This window comes from Antechinus flavipes, chromosome 4 (assembly GCF_016432865.1).
Source record: "Antechinus flavipes isolate AdamAnt ecotype Samford, QLD, Australia chromosome 4, AdamAnt_v2, whole genome shotgun sequence".
NCBI lineage: Eukaryota > Metazoa > Chordata > Mammalia > Dasyuromorphia > Dasyuridae > Antechinus > Antechinus flavipes.
The window spans coordinates 221,682,322-221,704,053 of record NC_067401.1 but is presented as its reverse complement, the minus strand read 5'-3'; the positions used below and the strand labels follow the sequence as shown (position 1 = coordinate 221,704,053).

Sequence of the window (21,732 nt, the reverse complement as noted above, 5' to 3'; positions counted from 1 at the left end):
TTGATTAATTCATTTTTAATAATCTTAAACATTAGTTTAGACATTAATGTACTTAGTCAAACCTAAAGGGAACAAGAAGTCAGCAGTATATGACAATAGTCTTTTTAAAAGTTTCAGCATTGCCCCCAGAAGCTGCTTAAAAACAATGGTTAAAAGTTTGACCCTCAAGCCAGCATTTCCAAATGTTTCTTCTACCAAATCCATAAATCTGATCTTGTTAAAAGAAGGAACAAGCAAATCAATTTAGCAATGCTATGTGGCTCTAAAGATTGTTTACTCAGCAGGCATTTTAAGTACTTCATTTGTTTTTCTGTGTGTGTGTGTGTGTGTGTGTGTGTGTGTGTGTGTGTTTGTCCTAGAAAATGCTAGTGCCTTAGACTATATCATAACTTGATTGAATTCTTGGACAAAATATATCAAGGAATTGAATAAGTGATAATTATATCCTAGTCAACATCTTTTCAGTTCTTCCTTATTTCCCCAGGTTGGTGGAAAGGAAACCTTTGTTGAACTGTAAGGCTACATGAGCTACAACTGAAAATTTATTTCCTTCTTCATGACAGAAAGGTTGGTAGACTACTAGAGCATAATATTAGATACTTTAGCAAATATGGTCATTATAAAGATGCTTTTACTCGTTTTTATTGTTTTTCTTTGTCACAAAGAAGGAATAAAGTGGTGTGCAAAGTGACTATAAAAAAACTTCAATAAAATGTGTGTATGTGCACGCATGCACAGGTGAGTATATTGGAAATATAATAATTCAGCAATCTTTTTTGAAGAACTGGTCTTTGGTTCCAATTGTTCCAAACTGATGAATCTATGTTGGCTCATTTTTAAGAAAAGAAGCAAGTTGCTTTAACTGTTGACAAGTAATGAGAATGTGCTATTTGAAGGTAAAAACCCTTCACCCCTAAATGGTTTCCCACAAATCTTCTACAAGCTTAATGTTTAATTTCCTAACATTAATCAGTCTTTTTACTTAAATGTAAATCTGTGATTGAAGAATACATTAAACTGTCATCAACAATCATGTGAGAAATAGGATAGAGTAAATAGTATAATACTAATATGGAATTGGAGAACCTAGGTACAAATCTCACTACTAATATGTGACCCAACAAAATCATTTACCCTTTCTGTACTTTTATATGTAAAATGAAGGAAATGGACTAATATCTAATGTTCCTTGTAGCTCTAAATCAATGATCCTAAAATCAAGGGTATGTGATTTTAACCATGAAAAAAATTAATTTAGTACAGAAGCCATTATTTTAAACTATATCCCCATCAGTAAATAGACAAAACTACCCTATTAATATTTTTAATGTTACATTTGAATATAATGAATTCAAACATGTGTGTGTTTGTCCTAGAAAATGCTAATGCCTTAGACTGTATCATACCTTGATTGAGTCTTGGGCAAAATATATCAAGGAATTGAATAAGTGATAATTATATCCTAATCAACATCCATATTCAAACATGTAACTTTCTAGTTTTTGCACAGTACACATATTATAAAACACATACAGGGAAATTGAAAAGATTATGAAAAGATTAAAATATAATAAAATATGTACTTAATAATAGTGAAATACCTTTGCTTAAAATATTTTAGGAAACATTAACATTTTAGCGAAACAATAAGATAGAATATACATCATTAAAAAAAAAAAACCTCTATACCTAAGGCAGAAATAAACAATAATAACTAATAAATTCCAACTAGTTAAGCAGTTCAAAGTATTTTTTTAGAAACTTTTCTTACAAAGAAACTTCAAAAAAAAAATCGGTCATTAATGATTTTCAGTATGAGCCGTGTTTCCTCATGTGTAAGTATTCATTATGCATAAGGTAAGAATAAAAAGGAAAAAGAAAATTATCCTTAGTTTCAACTCAACAGAAAGATTTCAATATAAATCTATTTCTCTTCCTTTACATGATTCTACTTTTTGTATCATACATATATAGTGTATAGATTTTACGTATATTTAGATGTAAATGCACATATGTAAAAATATGCATATAATTTATGTATAATCCATCTGTCAAAGCAGGTGAATATATGCAAATTATATAACAGCCACATATCTATGCATGTGTATAAGATACATACGCATAAAAGTTTTTTATTTATAATAAAGTATCTGTTGTATATGCGTATATATATTTATATGTAAGCACATGTATATGTACATATTATACATATATACATAGTCATATATTGTTGCTTTTCTTAGAGGGAAAAATGAAAATGTGAAAGGAAAAGAAACAGTTGATAGTTATTTTTGGTGGCTTTTACAATGCTAAAGGGTCCTTTGGAAAATACAAATGTATTATACATTAACTTTAGTTTGCTTACCATGTGACTGTGTTGATATATCTAAAGATATGAAAGCCTAAAAAATAAAAAATACCAACAATTCAGAAATATCACTCTAACATTACCCATATACACTCTCGGGGGTGAAAAAACAAAAGGAAAACATCATCATCGGTGAAAAAGAATAGGTTTCGCCTACAAACTTTTTTCAAATTTCTCTACCCCCAGTTCCCTCCTCCCCATACACATACATTTGCAATAAACACCACAGTATGCATATGCATACAAGCAAAGTTTTAATCATGAGTTAAGAGGAAAGATAAGAAGATTCAGAACATGCATTCCTTGGCAGGAAATCCAGACTAGACCAATCAGACTTCAATTAAAGGAAAGCAAAGGAATCAGAAATTGGAATGAGGAAATTTTTGTACCTCCAAAGGGATGTATTTACTACACCCTAGCTTACTAGCCACCAAATTATATCAAGATGTATATGAATGTATGTATATGTATATATGCAATACAAATATGTGCATTTCTCTATAGGTGATAAAATTCATATTCGGTATTGTAGTTGTTCTTAACAGTACTACATATGTATTTATGTGTATACACATATTCATATGTATGTATATATCTACACACATTCATATATACATATAATTACTAATTGAACTTTTGATCAGAAAATTATTGAAATAATCATTAGGGTGCTTCCAAAATAATTTTGTCTTACTCTATTCAGTTAAATTAGTAAGGGAAATTCATTGTAGATAATGTAAATAAGGTACAGTGCTGTCTTAGATAAGTAAAGGAAAATTAAATGTCAGTCCAATATTATTTTAAAGTAGGCAAATAATTTATATTTAATTTTTTTCTGGTACCAAGATAAATATGCCACTTATTCAGTGAGTTAGGATAAAGCTATTTTTATTTTCTTCTTATCTGAGATGTGTCCAAAATTCTAAGGGAAGAAAATTATCATAAATTATAATTCTCTTTCCTAAGACATATCCTTCCCCTGTAATTCTTTCCATTACATGCAATCCCAGCAAATGTTTATCATTCTAAATAATGAAGGATGAAGTCTTATATTTAAAACATTACTTTTTTCGGAGTTATTATCCACAAATATGGCCAGGAGAAACTCAAGGTTTCTTCATTTGTTAAAGTATCTATGGGCTGCTTTTTTGCTCTACAGTTACCTTGATAATTATTTGTCAAAATATGACTACAAGAGAACTCATAAGACATCAGAACTGTTATAGAACAATAGAAAAAAGTGTATTTAAAAATTTTAATAACACTTTACAACTTATTATATTCAGTGGTAAGACAAAAAGAAAAGTATATCTTACAAAATTCTGAGAAACTAAGTGGCACAATGGATAAGGTATCCAGCATGAAGTCAAGAAGACTCATATTCTTGAGTTCAATTTGGCCACAAACACTGGCTGTGTGACCCTGAGCAAGTCACTTAATTCTTTTTATCTGTTTCCTCATCTGTTAAATAAACTAGAGGAGGAAATGGCAACACAACAACAAACGTTCTAAACTACTTTGATAAAATCAATTATCAACCAAAGAATAATTTAATACCATAATCCTCTTAAAATTAAAAAAAAAAAGTTAATGTACAATCAGAACATACCATAAGAGCATGTTCTATGACCTTGAACAAGTCACTTTCAGGGTCAGTCAATTTTCTCAGCTGTAAAATTGATTAATATAACATTTATCCCCTAGGAGTATTTTAGGAATGAAAGGAGGCAATATTATGAAAAGATTTGTGAAACTTGGAGTATTAATTCAATTTTATTATTTTTGATATATAATTTGATATAATAATTTGAATTATTAATTCAATTATTAGTACTATTATTCCTGGGGGAAAAAAAGCTAATCTTTCTTTTCTTTCCCTTCCCTTCAGAATAAACTCTTTATTTTCAAAGTGTCCATTTCATTAAACAAATAAATAAAACTACAAGAGGAAAAGTGTCACAGATAATGACTACAACTTTAAATAAATGCAAACTACTGAATTCATTAACTTGCTGTCAATGTATTCGTAATAGGCTGCTAGAATACTTTCTAATGACAAATGAGCAGGTACTTGATAAGTACAACACAATTGGAGAATTTTAAGCTGTGTATAGTCACTTAATCTGCTACCTTTACATGTTGTGCAATTTTCTAGTTTTAATATTCTAGTAAGAGGGATGGAGAAAAGGGAGAGACAGAGAGGTAAAGAGAGAGAGAAGGTCTCTGTTCTTAACTGAAAGGATCTGAATACCTTGGGCAGGAAGTGTTAGTTATCACTATCTGAATCATATTCTAAACACTTACTAAGCTATATTGCCATACAAATAAGAGTTAGTTAAACCAGTGCTTTCAGCTTAGTTGATGGATTAAGAATGAATTTAAATATTTAAAATTCATGAATTTAATGACTTCTATTATACCTACTTGGGGGTAGAAGGCACATATGTTGTATTGTCTCCTTTAAACACCTGTAAGCTACACAGAATTCAGCAGAGAGGTTAGTGTTATCAAATATTCATCATGTATTTTTAAAGAAAAACAACTGCTGGGATTTTATGAAGCATTTTATATACTGCAAGCTAGTACAGGTAGTTAAATCTTAACAGATCTCTGTATCTTTTAGAAATTTTCAAATACTGACTTTTCTTTATTGAAGTAATTTAATTACTAGTAAGTAATTTACTTACATGCCTGTTTGTATATTTTTTGAGCAGATAAAGGTTGAAACAGCCAATCTATTTCCATGGCAACTTTTTAAAAATTATTTTCAAATTGGAGGATATTTTTTATCATTATTTATTTACTCTTGAATCCAAATGCCTTCCCCACTAAATAATCAACATGAGGGTCCTTTCTAGTACTAGAGAAGCAGACTGATCATAATCATATAAAATTTTAGTGATGCTTCAGAAATCCATCTGAATCTTGCTATTAGTGTATTCTTTCTTCTTCTGCAATTACCTAAGGACAATTGTGATTCTGTACAACAACAAAGTCTGTTAGACCCCTAAACAGTCAGTGATCTCACCTCAAAGAAGAAAAGAACTGAAAAGAAAATTAAAGAGGCATCTATTGAGCCTATAATGAAAGGACAAAACAAAGAAAATAGAATCAACAAACATTTATTAAGTGTCCTATTATATGGCAAGATTAATCATTAGTGCAAAGAATGGTCCTTGACCTTAAGAAACACACATTCCACTGCAGTATTTCTTAACTTTAACAAAGGATGCGCGCGCGCGCGCGTGTGTGTGTGTGTGTGTGTGTGTGTGTGTGGGGGGGGGGGGGGTGGACCTCTCTGACAATCTGGAGACTTCAAATACATAAAATAAAATACACAGATTACAAAACAAACTAATATTGTCACTACCAAATATTTTTATGTTCATGAACCCTAGGTTAAGAAGTCCTGGTTAGTGGGAGAAAATAAATATTCACATAGAAGAATATACAAGGTTGTGGTAGAGGGGAAGCACTAGCAGCTGGATGGGACAGGAAATTTTTCCTGAAGAAAGTAGTATAGTCTGACCTTAATTTTAAAGGAAATGAATGATTGCAAGAGGCAGAGGTGAAAAAGGAATGCATTCAATGTATGATATGAGAATGGGGGGGGGGGTAGGGATGAGGTGGAGAAAGATAGCTTATACAAGATGGGATATCTTATATGAAAAATAACAATAGGTTATCCGAATGGGTTGTAAACATTTGGAGAGGGAGCACCACATAAAAAAAGACTGTAAAAGTAGGAAGAAGCCAGATTATAAAAAAAATTAAATATTAAAACATTATTATTATATTTTTATTTGAGATAGAACAGATAGTCATAATAGAGTTTACTGGAGGGATATGAAAGTGTGAGAGAAATGGTCAGACCTAAATGTTAGGAAAATCACTTTAGAATCTATGTGGATGAAGCTTGGGATGAGTAGAGAAAGGAGGTAGGGAGAGGAATAGTCTAATCAACAGAGTCTAAAAGATATAAATAGGAGCCCCATGGTAGATAAGTAGGACAACAAGGAATCTGAAACTCACATGTAAAAAGAAGAGGACAGGATATTTGACCAGGCAAGTAATAACACCAAGAGACCAAAATGATATAACATTCATTCTTAAAATTTTGTCACAAAGGGGCAGGACAGCTAGGTGGCATAGTGGATAGAGCACCAGCTCTGAAGTCAGAAGGACCTGAGTTTAAATCTGGCTTCAGACACAATACTTCCTAGCTGTGTGACCCAAAAAACCATTGTCACATAAATTTCTTCAACCAGAAATTGTCTAATCTAATCCTTCATCTTATGGATAATAACAATAAGGAATAAAAAAGGGAAGTGACTTTAACAAAGTAGTAAAGATGAATATTGCAACCAGGTCCCCCAACTCTATACTATCTCCCTTATTTCTACTAATAGTTATCTTGCTTTCCACACAAATATGAGTTAATTTGTTCTATAGTCACACGATCTCAGAAAGACACACAGGAAAAAAAAATGATTATTCCTCAGAGACATCCCAATATAATATAGTGGATATGCAACGGACAAAACTACCATAAACAATGTTCAAATAACATAAAGAAATATAAAAATAATGATGATGACAATATCATTTATAGAGTACTTAAGGTCTGCAAAGCTATTTTGCAAATATCATCTTATTTTATCCTTGTATCCACTCTTAGAAGTAGGTGTTATTACACTGATTGTACAGATAAGGAAACTGAAGCAAACAAATTACAGGACTTGTTTGGTGTCATCTAAGGCAAGATTTGAAGTCAGATATTCCTGACCACAGATTCAGTGCTCTATCCATATTACCACCTATATAATCAAGCTTGACTGAAGCATTGGTTAGGTTTGCTGTATTTTTCATTTGTTATAAGGGACTGTTGTATGAGGAGGGAAATATTAAAAAATGCTTGGGTTATAAATATAGATATGTCAATTAAAAGTATTTTAAAAAGAATACATGAAAACTTTCACACTTTATGTTGTCTAGTTTATTAAATGATTTTTTCCTTTTATCTTTTGTTACAACAGATGGATTGCTAAGTAGGGCAAAGGAAGGGTATGAATATGAGAGAAATCTGGAAATGAATATGAAGCAAAATGGGTAAGATATCAACAAAATTCAGTTTTAAAATATATAATACATGTTAAACATGGAAGTCAGAGTTGATTAAAAATATTTCATGAATAGTTCAATTTATGATCTATTTAGTTGACACAGGTTAGAAGGAAATATTTGAAATAATTCAGTAGGCAGAACATTTATAAAGAGTATTTTTTAGAACACTAGATGTGAGTTTACCTTGGCTTTTGTAATGACTAATCCCCACATATACTATTTGTAAGGGTCTTGGGTTTTAATATCACACCTAGTTATAGCAACAAGGAGTGGTACCAATATCTAAATTTTGTGATGTATTACAAAACACTTTAGGAGATTTTTTGTGCTAATTCCCAGAAAAACATTTGCTTATAAATTCTCCATGCTGTGGCTCATAGGAACATTGTTTAAATATATAAAAGTGTATCCTAACATTAGGAAATAAAGAAGCATGTTTCATCAAAATTAAAATCTCCATATGAAAGCTCTTCAAGATATCTTAACTCTGGCATGTTATTAGTGAGAAAGGGACTAAGAAAACATATTTCTTTAATGAGAGATGACTTTAGTTAAGAAATCAGAGAATGCTAACAACAGGTCATGGCAATGGACAAAAGAGACATATCTTGGGAACCCTTCTTGACAGACAAATAATTACCTGGGAAAAGTTTTCATAAACACTATCAGTCATCTCACAGTTGACTCAAGGACAATGACTCAACTTTCCCATGAAATTAAAAATCTGAAGACAAGATCTTTAAGGGATGGCATTGTTTCTAATTCATCTTTGAATTCTCTACATTGCCTTGAACACACAGAATCTCACAAGAAACTGTTTAATCCACAAATGAATACAGATAAAAATTAAAGGCAATTTATTTTTTAATCAAAAATGAAATATGTCTACTTGAAGTTCTTTTTTTTTTTCTGGAAGATTATTCATTAAAGAAATTCTTGACAATTTCTACTTTGCTGTCATAAAAATACTAACAAAATTTAAAGCACCAGAAACAATTATGATCCTGAATGGTTCTAAAATTTTATTATTTATGGTGACATAAAAACATCAGGTATATTAGAAAGGACTCAAAATATACATGTTTTAAATAATACACCTGTTGTAGAGCTGGAATAGATATGTTTCCTTTGCTTATTAACTCTCCTTTCAAGGGAGTTTAACTAGGTGGAACTGCTGAACTTTCAAGTTTTCAGAATTCAATGAGTTCTTACAAATATTTAACTTACAAATCTTCTATAATATGCTATTTACTTTTCAAAAGTATACCAAATCACAGTTGCAAAAAATAAAAAAAGAATTTAAATGATGTTCATAAATCTTTTTTTCCAGATGTTGTTCTGTTTCCTAGTACTATTTAGAATTTAATTTTGGGTCTTCAAAAAGTTTTACAGTATAATTCTCCAAATAAAAAAAAAATTGAAGGTAGAAAATCCGATTATATATTTTTTAAAAATCACATCATATATTCACATTTATGATTCCATGAAAATTATAGATTTATTATATGTGACATTCCTTCACACAATCTTTGATCCAACTAAACTGGTCCTGCTATTTCTCATAGATGAAGTTCTATCACCCATCCCAATGCCCTCATTTGAACTATTCCCTTACTTAGAATGTACTCTTTTCTAATCATAGGGTCATTGAACACCCAGATTCTTTAAAAGGTGAGCTCAAATGATACTTCCTACAAAATGTCTCTCTTGAGGCCACACCACATACAGTGGTAATGCCTCCTCTTCCTCCGAAAAGTTAAGCATTTAGTTAAAGAGGAAATAGAGTAGAGGAGAGCTAACCTAAAAGACAAATGTAGGTTCAAGTTCTGTCTCAGATATATAATACAAACACACATACACAGTTATGTGAGTCTGGAAAAGTCACAACATCTAACTGCTCTGAACAACTTATTAAAACTATTTAACCTTCCACATGGCAAGAATTAGGACCTCAATCTGGAAAATCTTTTGGCCCTCCATTCATACCATAGAAGAAGTGTCTGAATTATTATGGTATTAAAAGATAAAACATGTTGCTATTATACAATGCTAGATATATATGTTATGTATTTCTGAATTTCTAAACTTTTTCTGTGTCATCTGTAGCTTTCAGAAAAACTCCACAAAATTTTCATTTAATTTCTAAAGATGACCTGCGATACAATGAAACTACAACAGGGAAATTTGTAATGTGGAAGAGATAAATATATTGATTTATATTGACTGACAGAGTTTCCTTATTGGCGGTTTTCTATACCAGCAGAACCAAAGGTCAAATCCCTATCCCCCCAAAATAGAATTTAAACACCATGAATTTGTGGATTTGTTTCCTTTTTATCATTATGTCCTTTGTGGCTAGTACAGTGTTCATTAAATGTTTGTTGAGTGGTTAATTCTTAAGAACTGATTTTTTGAATACAAATTAAAGAAAAAAATGTATTGTTATGACTAATGACTACAAATTTCAAGTATGTTAAGATTCTGACATCTAAATGTTAGTTACATAAATTACACCAGCTCAAGAATGAAATTCCTTGACACACCCAATTCTTTAAAAATGCTTAATGCTTTCTATTAACAAATTGTCATTAACATGATTTGGTCTTTTTTTGGGGTACTTATTTCAAGTTCACAATAACCTTGTATGCTAAGTAAGGAAAGTAAGATCCAAATTTTGCAGATAAGAGAGATGAGGTTGATAAGATGATCTGTCCCAAATAACTACTGTAGAAAAGAAAACAAATCTCCAGTTACTCTGATTAAAAGTCCAGATGGCAAATTTTTCACTACATCAAGATATCTTCATATCTTACTGTGAAAATTGGATTTTCAGATAACAGAAGAAGATCACATAAATTACAGTCAAGAGGAATCTGGGGTCATCTGTTCCAATCCTTTCATTTTGCAGATAAGAAAACAAATTCAAAGATAGGAGCTACATAAGTAGTATACAATAAGCCAAATACTCAAATGCAAGTCCTCTGACTCTATCTTTTCACTAATCCATGATTTGGTTTATGCTTTGTTTAAAAGTTACATAACCCTTCAAAATTCCTTAAACACCACTTTTAAAAAGGCCATCATTCTTTTTTACTGACCCAGTAAGTCATACCATTTGTCTCCTTCTCCACTCCTAAACCAACCAACCAAACAAGACAAATATCATGAGTGTTCTATATGCACTTTTTTTCCTTGGCAATAGGGATAAAATATTTATGAAAAAGCCTGGAAACTATCATGTTTAATGACAACAATAATGTAAATGAAAACATAATATGTTAAATGCAATTAATAATTTGTAATGACCTATCTAGTTTCTACAGGACAAATGAGGAAGCATTTTTTGAAAGGAAATAAGATACCAACAATGTAAATATGGTTAACAGATGCTTGTCTCATACTGTATATGTAACCATTTTGTCAGTTTTAGTTAAGAATTATGACTCTGAACTAAGAATATCTAGATTCAAATTTTATATTTGATTCTTCATACCTCTTTGAATTAGACAAAATTCTCTAATCTCAGTTTCCTCATTTATGAAATAAAGAGGTTAAAATATATAGTCTCTGAGTTGTCTTCAGCTCCAAAACTATTGATTCAATAAGGTTATATAAGATACTTCTAAAAGATTAAGGCGATATTGAAAATCAAATATAGTATTTTTTAAGACATGCATTAATTTAAAAATAACCAAAAAATATAAAATATATAATAATTTTAAAAACCCTCATCTGGTACTTCTTTATTTTTGCAAATGATATAACTTTCCATTTCAATATAGAATGGCCCTTGGATCCTCAGACAACTGCTCATATACTCAATCCTTAATATCTAAAGAATTTAAGGTAAATTATACTACCTTTTCCATAAGACACAAATGTTTAAATAAAAAAGGCACAAAGAATGTGTCATGCCCTTTCAGTAGGAGATAATGTATCTTCTTAAATCTTAAAGTTGTTGACCAATTACCTCAAGTTTTAATAAGATGTGCTCAATCATCTTATATGTTGATATTTCTCCATCATCAAATTATGTATAATTGTTTCCTCTAGTACAGAAGTATCAAACTCAAACAGACATGGATGCCTTTGCTATATATTGACTTGGGGAAAAACAACACAATCTGTTGAATTTTAATGTTTTGGTATTTTGTTAAACATTTCCCAATTGCATTTTAATCTGGTTTGAGCCTCACACCAGAATTTTGCCATGGCCTGTAAGAATTTGACACTTTTGCTCTAGTATAATATACTTAAAGGCTAGCTTGGGAGTGGGGGTGGGAAAGAAAAGGTAAGGGGATTTTTAGATTTGTCATCTATCATAAAGTCTTATACATGTTAAACATTTAATTAATGTTTGGAAAAGGACAGTTCCACTACAACATCAGTTTTCCTAATGTACCTTCTCTATTTGGCTACCATAAACAAAATCTCACTGACCCCAAATTCTTCCTGGGATAGCATAAATGAGTATATCTAAGACACAAGAAACAGCTAAAAAAACATTTTTCCCCCCTGAGGCAATTGGAGTTAAGTGACTTGCCCAGGGTCACACAGCTAGGAAGTGGTTAAAGGCTGAGGCTAGATTTGAACTCAGGTCCTCCTGACTTTAGGGCAGGTTCTCTATCTACTGTGCCATCTAGCTGCCCCTAAGAAAAATATTTTCAAATACTTCAAGATTTGCTATCCCAAAGAGACTTCTTAAGGCCATAATAAACATTCACATATGTAGGTTTCAAACACGCTTAAGCCAAAGACTTACAAGACTCAAGATTTTTCTCCATAAATGAATACAATGTTTCAAAAGAGTCATCCTTTTGTTGACCAATAAAGCCATAATTACTATGTTTGCCTTGCCAATGACCTTTAACCATCAGTACAGCACTTCTCATCTGTCAGTAAACATTACGGTTTAAAAATACTCTGTCCCCAAACAGAGTTAGTGGTGATTCAAGTGTTGACAAAAGTCGTATTTATTAATCTATCTCTTCCAGTGACTCAGTCCATGTCAGACCATGTTAGGAAAAAAATGTTGATTCATTTTGAAGAATAAGGCTGGCTACATTTAATAAGCAAAAATTAGGATAAACTAAAACTTCCTTCAATGAGAACAAGTTAAAGATGCTAAAATAAATTATTCCACAAAACAACATAATTTGAGTTTTTTTAAGAATGTTGTCTACAATCTGGACCAAAAAATATCTGAAAGGAAACTGCGCTATAAAATATCTGAATTATTATCCAGTCTATGCTTGAAAACTCTTGAGGCGGAGGAACTATTTCCTTCTTAAGGAAAACAATTTTACTACCAGATGTTTACAAAATTGTTTTTCTTTTTTCCTTGACATCAAGTCCTAACCCAACTCTAAAATCATTGTTATATTCCAAAAATGAATAAATTCTTTAACATGTGTAGAAATATCATTGTTGTACATTAATACACCCCCTGCCTTAGACACAATTCAATTCCACTGAATCAGGAAGTCTTCTGAAAAGTCTTCTGAAATGAATCATAAATAACTAACCAAGCTTAATGATGTTCCTTAACAATGTCAATCATTCATCTCACACACACACATACACAGAGCTCCACTTCATTTTTACCTTTCTTGCTTCTTTGATCATCTTGCGAATAGTTTCCTTTATGGTAAGAAAATGTGCTCGTGGAGGATGGAAAAGCAGATCTATATGGGTACCTCCCAGAAGTCCAGGCATCACATATGGCCATCCCAAATCCAAGTTTGGGGCTTCTACATCAGATTCAACGGGCCAGTATGTTCCCGAAGAAGAGGTGTCATCACAAGAATTGTCAGAGGTATGAGCTGTACTTTGTGCAAACTTCTGAACATTTTTCAAAATATAATTAATTTCTTCTTCAGCCAGAAATTCTGAACATCGCTCTTTAGCAAGAAATTCTTGGTATGCTTCTAACCCATTCTGTATTAATGTATCAACAGCTACCCGATACCATTCCTTGTAATGAGGTTCAATATAGTTGTCTGATTTGCATTCATCATTCAGTGAGGAAAGTAGAGATGATGTTTCCATTTTTGCAGATGTTTGGTAAAAAGCACTTTCAAAAGTCCATTAGTGCAATAGTAAGATGGCCCTGTGGGGAAGGAGAAAGAAAAATAAAAATTTGTCTTTTTGCACTTCAAAAATATATATATATATGTTAATATATATATTACATGCATTTAACATTTGATTTTCTGCACTTCTTTCAAAGAAACTTCAAACAGAGATATGTTTTAGGTCATAGCTTTGCAACAGCACTGCCACATGCTCTAAGTCTTATTCAGCAATGTGATTTATAGATTCTCTTTTATGATCTACCTCTTAAAGAATTCAAGCTTTACTAAGAACTTCCTCCTTTCTTCACCAATGACAAGAAAACTAACTTCTCTAATAATTAAAAGTAACAGAATGCTATGTCTACATTTCTGTTTTAGGGTAAGCTGATAAACTCTATTTTTCATTGAGGTTTTTTATTCTTTGAGAATTAATTTGTAATTTTAAAAGAATATATGGTTAAGGGAGCACCTAAGTGACACAGTGAATAGAACACTAGCACTGAAGTCAGGATGACTTGAGTGTGACTCTGGGCAAGTCACTTAACCCCAATTGCCTCAGCAAAACAAACAAACAAAAAAATGAATATATGATTAAGATTTTGTTTATACATATATAACATGTATTTTCTGAGTGCCTAATGCATATTAGATACCAATAGAAAATGAAATAGAAACATAAATTATGGTTTTCTGTAGTTTACTACCTAGGTAAGGGGCCTACTGTCTTCCAGGCATTCAGGGATACAAAGAAAAGAATAACAAAATAATGCCATAGCAATGAGGAAGTATAAAGATGCCAAAATTGGTGACAAAACTGGTACAAAACTTCATAAAAAGGAAAAATTGGAGATGGATTAGTCACAGCAACTCTGCAAACATTTATTAAACCCCTCAGTGCAAAACACTGAAGATAGACAAAATCGAAACAGTCCCTGCCCCTGGTTGAGTCCAACTTCAACCAAGACCATACAACAAATATTCAAATAAAGAATAGCTTCTGCATTATGGTTTATTACTATAGGAAGCCCTTGGAGAGTGACAGTTCTTCTTACAGCTGGTAACTTCTCTGCAACTTAGACTCTTAGAGTTGCCTGATGGCACAAAAAAATTAAATGACTCATTGAGAGCCACATAGCCATTATGTGTCACAGGTAAGATTTAAATCAGGGTCTTCCTGGTTCTGAGATCAACTTTTTAGTCACTAAACCAAGCTAATTAATGCTAAGTAACATGAAGCAAATTTATGAGGGACAATGAAACAGTAACTGGGATGATAAGAAAAAAATTATCTACAAGTTTATACTAACTTAAAGAAAAAAAAAAGATTAAAAAATCCTTAGAGAGGTAGAGCAGAGGTGGTTGATTAAAACTCAAGAATTTGCTTAAACTTTCTTCAACACTCCTCCAATTACCTTTTAATAATGAATTTAAACAAATACTAGAGCAGCAAAACCTACACTCACAAAAGAACAACAAAACAATTTTCCAGTCCAAGACACCTTAAAAGGTTGACAAGAAAGATCTACTATCTGGGTGAGAGTCGAGCACAGTCCCAGCCCCAGAAAACCAGGAGCAGGCTTTGGAGCCACTGAATCAACAACAGCAGTAATTTCTTCCAGAGTCTCAGCCCACAGATGATAAGGGGATAAAATGACTACTCCAAAGGAGACTAGAGGAGTCTCTTTGTAAGCACTGAGGTAGGACTGATCATACTCATATCCAGGTCCCAGTCCTGGGTAGCAAACTCAAGATAAAGCAAAACATGAAGTTACTAGTGCTTGTAGCCACAGTGGAGTAGAAAACCTCTTCACAGTTTCAGGAAAGAAAAGAGTGCTTGGTAGTCACAAATTAGAGCACAGGCAAAGAGAGCAGTAAGCACCTCTCCTTAGATATCATCTTGGAAGAACTGAAAACTTACCGGTCCCTATAGGTGTCTACAAAAACAGTTGCTTAAAACTCATGAAACTTGGGATAATGCATCCCTTACCCTGAAAGCAGCATCCTATTTTAAGAAAAAGTCCAATGTTAAGTAACAGGCTGGGGAAATAAGCAAACAGGAAAAAAATTCTAACCATATAAAGTTACTCTATTGACAAGGATGAGCAAAATACACACTTTGATGAACAAACAAAGTCAAAGCTGCTACATCTAAAGCCTCTAGGAAAAATATGATATTCATTAAAGGGTGAAAAAGGAATGTATTGGAAGAAAGAACAATGGGAAAAGTAAAAATGGGTAAGTTATGTCACGTAAAAGGCAAGAAAAAAACTTTCACAATGGAGAGGAGAAGGAGGCAAGTAGAGGGGAGTGAGTGAACCTTCACTCTTAAGAATTGGCTCAAAGATGGAATAACAAATACAAATACAGTTAATTGGATGTAGAAAGAAAAAAAGAATAGAATAAATGTGGAACAAATGAGAGAAGGAAATAAGAAAACTAACTATGAAAAAAACTGAAGCACATTTCTCTGGTAAAGATCTCATTTCTCAAACATATAGAGAACTGAGTCAAATTTATAAAAATAACAGCCATTCTCCAATTCAGATGAATTGCAGATTGAAGGATATATTTTTAAGTTTTTAAAAATTTTTTGTTCATGTGCATGTATTTCTTTGCAATGTGATTAATATAGAAATAAAATTTTCATGATTTCACATTTATAATTAATAATGTTGCTTGCCTTCTTAAGGAATGGGGAAGTGATAGGTGAAAGGAAATAATTTGCAACTCACTTTTTAAAATATGTTAAAGTTTAGTGTTTTGGTGAATATTTTACACCATCTAACTGTGAAATACTTAAGAAAACAAACAACTTGTTAAAAAGAGAAAAGGAGGATTTGGAGAAGAAGGTATAAGCTCTCCAGATACTTAGATTCAAATAAGACAAAATACCACCTTAGGGCAAATGTAGGGGAAAAAAAAAGAAAAAAAAACAACCACCAACCAACCAAAAACAACCAAAAAAAATGGTGCAGAACACTGGTCTTTCTGGGACAATCAGAAAAGATCCAAAGAAACATATAAGGATAGACATTTGACCTGTGTAAGTATAAATACATCCAGGTTAGCCCCAGCCACAAGAATTTTTACCTTTCCATAGCATAGGATATTTGGCAGACAGTATGAAGAGTCCAGGTATGAATTAGGGAAGATTGGGAAACTCTGCTGAGAGACTTCACACACACCTGTGTTGCCAAAAAGCAGCAAGAACAAACCAGCATATACCCGAGTAAGTGCAGATGCAATGGAGCAGAAATGCTGCAGAATGTGGCACTTACAGCCGGGCAGAGTTTCAGGCTTCACTTCTGGGTTAGGAAGAGAACTAAAAGAGGACCTGAAGACAGAGGCAGTATCCCCCCCAACCCTAGGACTAGTGGTGATTTTATTAACAAGGTCCTATAAATAAATATGTAAAAAAAATTAGGCAAAAGAAAAAGAAATCAACCAAAGAAACTTACTTTAGGAATAGAAAGAACTGGGGTTCATCTTCAGAGGAAAATACTGAAATAAAAAGGCCCCTACTACCACAAATAGTAACTTCAAATGGCCAATTGTCCAAAAAGAATTCAAACAAAAACTCAAAAAAGACTTTAAAAATCAAATGAGAGATTGAGGAAAATATTTTTTTTTTTAAAAAAAGCACATCCAAGAAGAACAAAAGACATTGTCAAAGGAAAGTCAACCAATTAAAAAAGGAGTTCCAGAGTATGACTGCTAAAAACTAGAATTGGACAAGGGGAAACCAGCAAAGTAATAAGAGACCAAGAAATAATAAAACAAATTATAAAAATGAAAAACATTGGAGAAAATGAGACATCTCATAGCAAAACAATAGATCTGAAGAACAATTCAAGGGGAAAAAATAGGATAATAGTGCTAATTAAGAGCTATGATCAAAAAAAAAAATCTTGATACAATAATACATGAAATAATAATAAAAAAAAATTGTCCTGAAGTGTTAGAAGACGAGGGGAAGTAGAAATAAAAAAACCCATTAGTAATTACCTGAAGAGATCCTATGAGGAAAATCTACAGAAATATCATAGCCAAATTCCAAAACCCCCTAGTGAAGAAAACACTATTAGCAACAAGAAAAAAAAATCCAAAACATTCAAATATTGCAGAGCTACAATTAAAATCACACAAGACCTAGCAGTAGCTACATTAAAAAAAAAATAGCGTTCTTGGAGAACTAAATATTGAAGAGCAAAAGAATTGAGACTGCAGCTGAAAATATACCCAGTAAAGTTAAGCATAATACTGAATAAAAGTTTTTTTAAAAATAGACATTCAATGAATTGCCAGAGTTTCGGAATTTTCTTGTAAAAAAAAGATGAGAATGTAATAGAAAATTTGACATATCAGAGCAAAAAGAAATATAAGGTAAACATCAAAGGCCAAGAACAATGGACTCAATAAGGGCAGATATTTTATGATTTACACATGCAAATTCAAACTATATGTTTAAGATTTTTATTAGTAACCAGGAAGTTCAAAAGAGAGATTGAGGTAGAGCTGAGTATGACATGATTCTAAAAAAGCAAAACTGAGTAGGAAACAGAACAATTAAAAAAGGGGAGAAAGGTTGGTAGTTCTGGAACCTTAATCTCTCTTTCTCTTTTTTAATAATAATATTATTTTTCCAAACGCATGAAAAGATAGCTTTCAACATTCACCTTTGCAGAACTTTGTGTTGGAAATTTTTCTCCCTCTCCTTTCCCCTGTCCTCTCCCACAAGACATCTATCAGGGGCATATTTTGCTAAACATATTTTCAGATTCATTATACAATGCAAAAAAAAAAATCTAAAAGGGAAAAATATGAGAAAGGAAAAATTAAAAACAACAACAACAACAACAACAACAACAAAGGTGAAGATACCATGCATCCACAGTCAGTCTCCATAGTCCTTTCTCTGGTTGCAGATGGCACTTTCCATCACAGGTCGACTAAAATTATCTTGAATCACTTCATTGTTGAAAAGAGCCAAACTGGAACCCTAATGTCATGGAGAATGGGTTGCATGTGTATATGTATGTACACATACACAGACACACACACATACATATTTAAAAGGGTATAAAAATCTTCCAAATTTAGAAAAATACATGAAGATAAGGTTATAGGGAGGGAGAAATCAAAGAGATCATAGAAGAATGTATAGATTAACCAGAATGGTAGCAATAGAAATAAAATAGAGGAGTCAGCAGGAATAGGAAACAGGAGATAACAAAAATAATTATACTGATCAGAAGTAGAATGTACTGCTGTACTATATTAGGCAGCCTTTTTAAATGAAAATATAATTCATTTTTAGTGAAGGATAAAAAATAATGAAAACCTATCATTGAATGTCCAGGAATGGAGCCGAGAATGGCAGCGTAAAGTTGGGAAGCTGCTCCAGCTCTCCCAGTTTCCCTCAAAAAGTACATGAAAGCAAGCCTCGGAACTTAGTTTTACAGAATGAAACTACTCTCCAGCTCAAGATAGATTGGAAGGACTTCAAGAAAGCTCATTTTCACTGGAGTGAAAAGGGTGTTTAGCCCAGCTCAGACAAGGTATAGGAAAGCCTGAGAGGGTCTTAAACATAGCAGATCAGCACTTGAGACCTTCAGTTCTGGCTCAGCAGCACAACAAACCAATGGGGAGTCCCCAGCTTAGAAGACAAATTCTGGGAAAGCAGACTATTTCCTGGGAGCGGGGGTAAACAGGAAAAGCTAACCCTCTGTGAGCAAAACAATAAACATGAGGGGCTCCTGTACTCAAAACCAGGGTTCAGAACTACATAAAAGCATGGGACAGTGCTCCCTTTGCCTCAGGAACAAAGCTTGACCACAAAAGTACCAAAAAATGAAATACAAAAAGAAGAGGAAAGGAAATGTACAAGAAAAAACAAACAAACAAACAAAAAAACACCTGACCATAAAAAGCTACTAGGGTGACAGAGAAGACTAAAACACCAACTCAGATGAAGACAAAACATTCAAAGAAGAAATCACAAAGATTGATATCAATTGGTCTCAAGGCTAAAGAGGCTTCTTGGAAATGCTCACAAAAGACTTTAAAAGGTAAATAAGATAGAAGAAAAAAAATGAGAGGTATACAAGAGGTACATCAACAGCATGGAAAAGAAAGGCAATTCCTTAAAAAATACAATTTGCCAAATGCAAAAAAAAAAAAATCCATTGACGAAAACAACATCTTCAACAATAGAATTAACTAAAAGTTAATTGAAGAAAATCAATATTAAGAACTAGAACAGGACAAATGGAAGCTAAAAACTCTATAAGACAATGAACATCAATCAAACAAACTAAAAAGAATGAAAAATGGAAGAAAATGTAAACTGTTTTGGAAAAAGATTTGAAAAAACAAATCAATTAGAAAAGAGATTCAGGAGAGAAAATTTAAAATTATTGGTCTCCTTGAAGGCCATAAACAAAAAAAAAAAAAAAAAAAAAAAGAGCCTGGATAGCATTCCTCAAGAAATCATCATGGAAAATGGCCCTGACACACGTGAACTGGAGTTCATCAATCACTTTCAGAAAAAGATTCCATAAGTAAAACCCCAAAGACCATTGTGGCAAAACTCCAGAACTATAATTTCAAGGAAAAAATATTGCAAACAGTCAGAAAAAATCAATTCATAGAGTAGGCAATGAGGAAACCAAACTATCACTCTTTGCAGATGATATGATGGTATACCTAGAAAACCCCAGAGATTCTACTAAAAAGCTATTAGAAATAATTCATAATTTTAGCAAAGTAGCAGGATACAAAATAAATCCCCATAAATCCTCAGCATTCTTATACACCACCAACAAAATCCAAGAGCAAGAGATACAAAGAGAAATTCCATTCAAAATAACTGTTGATAGCATAAAATATTTGGGAATCTACCTACCAAAGGAAAGTCAGGAATTATATGAGCAAAATTACAAAAAAGTTTTCACACAAATAAAGTCAGACTTAAATAATTGGAAAAATATTAAGTGCTCTTGGATAGGCCGAGCAAATATAATAAAGATGACAATACTCCCTAAACTAATCTATTTATTTAGTGCTATACCAATCAGACTTCCAAGAAAATATTTTAATGATTTAGAAAAAATAACAACAAAATTCATATGGAACAATAAAAAGTCGAGAATATCAAGGGAATTAATGAAAAAAAAAAATCAAATGAAGGTGGTCTAGCTGTACCTGATCTAAAATTATATTATAAAGCAGCAGTCACCAAAACCATCTGGTATTGGCTTAGAAATAGATTAGTTGATCAGTGGAAAAGGTTAGGTTCACAAGACAGAATAGTCAACTATAGCAATCTAGTGTTTGACAAACCCAAAGATTCTAAATTTTGGGATAAGATTTCATTATTTGATAAAAACTGCTGGGATAACTGGAAATTAGTATGGCAGAAATTAGGCAAGGACCCACACTTAACACCACATACCAAGATAAGATCAAAATGGGTCCATGACCCATAAAGAACGAGATTATAAATAAATTAGAGGAACATAGGATAGTTTATCTCTCAGACTTGTGGAGGAGAAAGAAATTTGTGACCAAAGATGAACTAGAGACCATTACCAATCACAAAATAGAAAATTTTGATTATATCAAATTAAAAAGCCTTTGTACAAACAGAACGAATGCAAACAAGATTAGTAGGGAAGTAACAAACTGGGAAAACATCTTTACAATTAAAGGTTCTGATAAAGGCCTCATTTCCAAAATATATAGAGAACTGACTCAAATTTATAAAAAATCAAGCCATTCTCCAATTGATAAATGGTCAAAGGATATGAACAGACAATTTTCAGATGAAGAAATTGAAACTATTACCACTCACATGAAAGAGTGTTCCAAATCACTATTGATCAGAGAAATGCAAATTAAGACAACTCTGAGATATCACTACACACCTGTCAGATTGGCTAAGATGACAGGAAAAAACAATGATGAATGTTGGAGGGGATGCGGGAAAACGGGGACATTGATGCATTGTTGGTGGAGTTGTGAACGAATCCAGCCATTCTGGAGAGCGATCTGGAATTATGCCCAAAAAGTTATCAAACTGTGCATACCCTTTGATCCAGCAGTGTTTCTATTGGGCTTATACCCCAAAGAGATACTAAAAAAGGGAAGGGGACCTGTATGTGCCAA

General features: G+C 32.4%; 1 protein-coding gene across 1 annotated transcript in view; it reads right to left on the bottom strand.

The window, feature by feature from the left end:
• FAM83B (family with sequence similarity 83 member B) overlaps positions 1-21,732 on the bottom strand; it is a 112,516-nt gene that overhangs the window by 65,759 nt on the left and 25,025 nt on the right. Inside the window, 1 exon segment of the mRNA XM_051997180.1 lies at positions 13,097-13,601. Within this exon segment, the coding sequence (XP_051853140.1) occupies positions 13,097-13,540 (444 nt within the window). The 5' untranslated portion in view covers positions 13,541-13,601.